At 31.7% G+C, this 4,719-nt stretch overlaps 1 protein-coding gene across 1 annotated transcript; it reads left to right on the forward strand.

Moving 5' to 3' along the window:
* Positions 1-743: 743 nt before the first annotated feature.
* On the forward strand, positions 744-3,251 carry LOC133669487 (protein NUCLEAR FUSION DEFECTIVE 4). Its single transcript, XM_062089650.1, has 2 exons — positions 744-1,909; positions 2,529-3,251. The coding sequence occupies exons 1-2, from the start codon at positions 792-794 to the stop codon at positions 2,944-2,946; spliced, it is 1,536 nt and encodes a 511-aa protein (XP_061945634.1). The 5' UTR covers positions 744-791; the 3' UTR covers positions 2,947-3,251.
* The last annotated feature ends 1,468 nt before the right edge of the window (positions 3,252-4,719 follow it).

Raw genomic sequence — 4,719 nt, forward strand, 5'->3', positions numbered from 1 at the left:
TCACACTCGTTTTGATGTTGGCATTTCAGTGTGTATTTTTTAAAGTGATGCATGATGTTTTTTTTTAAAAAAATATTTTTAATTAAAAATTTATTAAAATGCTTTTTTCAGATTTTTTATTTTTGATATTAGTACATTAATTAAAATCATCAAAAAATACCTGAAAATATATCAATTTAATATTTTTTCATACAAAAAAAAATTTTAAAAACACTTTAAAAACATATTAAACCACGAAAACAAACACTTTTTTAGAACTTAGAAACTAATCTATTCAAACATCCTCCAATTATAGGTGGTTTTTAATATTTCGTACCTCATGAACTTTTTCTTATGATTTTAATTCTTGAACTATAAAATATTTTGAAAGATATTTCTCACATTATATCTTTATAAAATATCAAAAAATATATTGATAAATTCTTTTAAAAAATCAACATCCACCAACATTATGATATAAATATCATATTGATAAAATGATAAAATAAAACAACTACAACAACCTTCAACATACAATTTTTTGATGACTTTCTGATATTTTTCAAAGAAAACATGTAACTTATATGTGAGATTCAATGATTAAATTGGGCTGATTGTAACATTAAAAAGTGTCATTCAAATCGTTTTATAGTTGAAGGACTAAAATAAGAAAAAAAAATTCCAAGAAGTCCAATCAAAGTGGCCTCCAACTTAAGAGGTGTTAATTTGTACGGTTTAGCCGCATTTTACAAAACTCTCACCCCTATAAATGACCTCTTTCGAAGCATTTTAAGTTTAAACCTCTAACTACCATGGCTTCAAAAACCCTTCAATGGTTAAGCCTTGTGGGTATCGTATGGCTTCAGTCTGTAAATGGAACAAACAGCAACTTTCCTGCATACTCCTCCCAACTCAAACAACTCCTCTCTATGTCTCAAGTTCAGCTAAACAACCTTGCTTTTGCCTCAGATGCTGGAAAACTATTTGGTTTCTTTTCTGGCATTGCTTCTCTTTATCTTCCTCTATGGGTAGTCCTCTTGATTGGTTCAACTCTTGGTTTGGCTGGTTACGGTTTGCAATATCTCTTCATAACAAATCAAATTTCCTCCCTTTCTTATGCCCATATTTTCTTGCTCACTGTTTTGGCAGGAAATAGTATCTGTTGGATCAACACAGTTTGCTATGTTGTTACCATCCAGAACTTCCCTTCTGATCGCCAAGTTGCTGTAGGATTAACCACTAGTTATCAAGGATTGAGTGCTAAAATCTACACAGTACTTGTTGACTCCTTCACCTTTTCTCCTGTTAAAAGAGCTAAAGCCTATCTTCTTCTTAGCTCTTTATCACCTTTACTAGTGAGTGTGGTGGCTGCACCATTTGTTAGAGATGTTAATGTTGGAACTAGCACGAACATGAAGGTTGGGTTCGTAGTCATGTTTGTGATAACAATAGCCACAGGAGTCTATGCTGTTGTCAGCAGTTTGGGATCCGTGTCAAGTAGGTTACCTCCATTATGCAATGCCATTGGTATCTTAGTATTCCTGTTAGCCCCACTTGCGATTCCAATGGCAGAGAAGATGAAAGAAAAGTTCTTAAATGGAGAGATGAAGGTGTATATAGAGGAGAATGTCGGTGATCATGTTGAGAGAATAGAGAGTGGGATAAAAGTGGAAGATGATCATACAAGGGAAGGTGAGGTGGGTGTGAAGGAGGAAATTGGGGTGATGTTGATGTTAAAAAGAGTTAACTTTTGGTTGTATTTCTTTGTATATTTGTCTGGTGCAACACTCGGGCTAGTTTATCTGAATAACTTGGGACAAATAGCTGAGTCTCGTGGGTGCTCAGGGACTTCTTCTCTAGTTTCTTTGTCTTCCTCATTCGGGTTCTTTGGCCGACTCATGCCATCTCTCCTGGACTTCTTTTTGTCAAAGTAAATTCAATCTCTGTCCTTGAGTTTTTTTTTTTTTATTACTTTGTCAATTTCTGCAACTCATTAAGATCAAAAGGCATGGGATTTTTAGAAAATGCTTTCTACTATGTTTTTCAATAAACATGATTAGAGCATCCAGGATAAAAGAGATAAATACAGAAAAACTATAATCTAAGATAGAAATTAAAGATAAATATAAAAAGATAGAAATATGTTTATTTAGCATAATCTTTTTAAATAGTTTTGAAATAAATTTCTGTTTTTTAAAATAATAAGTACATGGAACATATTCATTCTGTTCCAGCTATCTTCGTCTTCTCTCTAACATAAATATACTTTCGTTTTATGGTGTTTTCATTCAAAAATACTGTAGAGGGCACCTGCTACCGTTGGTAGTTGTATGCTGACCATAAAATTTGGGCAAAAGAAAAGCATTTTCTGCCTGTGCTTTTCCAAAATCATAAAGGGATTTTGATATTTGCATTTATGATTTACCTAAATTTTATAGATTTATTCAATGCCATATCCCTCCCTTTGGTGCCTGCAAATTAAACAACAATCTCCATCTGTTGAGATAGTAGTTCAGGAAATTAAAGGCTTGATTTCAATTTCTTTTCAGGAGTAGGTACATGATATCAAGACCAGCTTGTATAGGAGTATTGATGGCCCCAATGGCAGGAGCTTTCTTCCTACTTCTCAACACAGCTAATATCTCGCTCTATATCAGCACCGCCATCATAGGTGTTTGTACTGGGGCAATCACTTCCATTTCTGTATCAACAACAACAGAGCTTTTTGGCACTAAGAATTTCAGTGTCAATCATAATGTTGTGGTTGCCAATATCCCTATAGGCTCCTTCCTTTTTGGCTACTCGGCAGCACTTCTTTATCACAGGGAAGGTAATGAAGATGGCAAATGCATGGGGATGGAATGCTATAGGAGCACTTTTATGATATGGGGATCACTTTGTCTTTTTGGCACTTTCCTAGCTTTAGTCCTACATGCTCGCTTGAGAAAACTCCACTCGCATACATAGATTAACAAGAAACTGAAACTTACTATAGGAATTGAGTTCATGTGGATCAAAATTATCATTGAGCACTGCAGTCATGCATGCTTCTTGTAGTGTGATTGATTTGATCCATATGAACTAAAACCGTACTAAATGACAAATTCTTTTGTGAGTGGTCCAAGCTTGTTAAATTGTATTGTAGAAGGAGCACATGCATGTACTGTGAGAATTTATCATGACTTGCTAATAGAAATATACTCATGTACAATTACATACCCTACCCTTGATTCAAACTAGCAACAAAGCAAATGGCTTGATGATTTCTGTCATTTTGATTTTTTTTTATCTATTCATAAATATTATTAAGACATCTGCAAGCACTTATGAGTTTCAATAGCTGATTTTTTATAACTTAAAAACAAAAGATGTCTAATATTGTGATGTTTTTAAAATAGTATTTTTTAAAAGTGTGCAAGCACTTATGTTATTATTTTAACTAAAATTATATAAATTATCAAGGGAGGGTTGTAAAAATAATTTTCTTGCAGGGCCCCAGCCCCTGCTTGCCACCCCCTGTCTCCGCCCCTGTGTGTGTGTGTGTGTGTGTGTGTGTATATATATATATATATATATATATATATACACGAGATGACATGCCTGCGCGCTGCCGCAGGCTTATAAAACAAATGTATTTGATAGTGTTATAATTGTGAACCAGCACTAGATAAGTAATAGAAATTAAAAGCATGATGGAGCAAATATTTCATGACGAAAATAAAAGTTGTGTTGGTGATCCAAAACTTAGAGACTGAACAAAATGATTTGTAGTAATTTACAGTGTTTTGTGAGGAAAGATACAGTGCTTTCGCCACATGATTTAGCTTTTCAGTTAATAAAAAGAAAAAAAAAATTACAAAGCTAAATTCTCTACCAACTTAATATTAAAAAAAAACCAACAAAGATAATTTTGGAAGGAAAAAAACCCATGAGAAAAAACATTGTAGCAATTGACAATGTTTTGTGAGGAAAACTATAACGCTTTTCCCAATAAAATAAAATAAAAAACCATTTAGAGAAATATTGTAGCAATCCACAGTGTTTTGTGAGAAAAACTAAAACTCTTTCCTCATATGATTTAATTTTATTGTAATTATAATTCTTAACCAACTCAATATTTTTAAAAAATCGACAAAGATCATTTTGAAAAAAATCATAAAAAAATCACATGAAAAAACACTGCAACAATTTACAGTGTTTTAAAGAAAAAAATTATAAAGCTAAATTCTTAATCAGCTCAATATTAAAAAAAAAATCGACAGAGACAATTTAAGATAAAAAAAATAACAAAACAAACACCAAAAAAAGAAAAAAAAATCATGTTGGAAACACTGTAGCAATTCACAGTGTTTTGTGATGAAAGCTACAATGCTCCCCACATGATTTAGCCTTATTTGTAATGACTTGTAATTGTAATTCACAAATAACTTAATATTAAAAAAATAAAATTGAAAAGGATAATTTGAAAAAAAATTAAAAAAAAACCACATGGGAAAAAACACTGTAGCAATGAACAGTAATTTTTTAAAAAAAGTTACAGTGCTTTCCTCACATATTGTAACTGTAATTTTTAACCAGCTCAATATTAAAAAATAAAATAAAAAAAAATAATTTTGGAGAAAAAAAAATCATGCGGAGAAACACTGTAGCAATCAACAATGTTTTAAAGAAAAAAATTACAAAACTAAATTCTCAATCAGCTCAATATTAAAAAAAATCGACAAATATAATTTTAAAAAA

Source organism: Populus nigra, chromosome 12, assembly GCF_951802175.1.
Source record: "Populus nigra chromosome 12, ddPopNigr1.1, whole genome shotgun sequence".
Taxonomy (NCBI): Eukaryota; Viridiplantae; Streptophyta; class Magnoliopsida; order Malpighiales; family Salicaceae; genus Populus; species Populus nigra.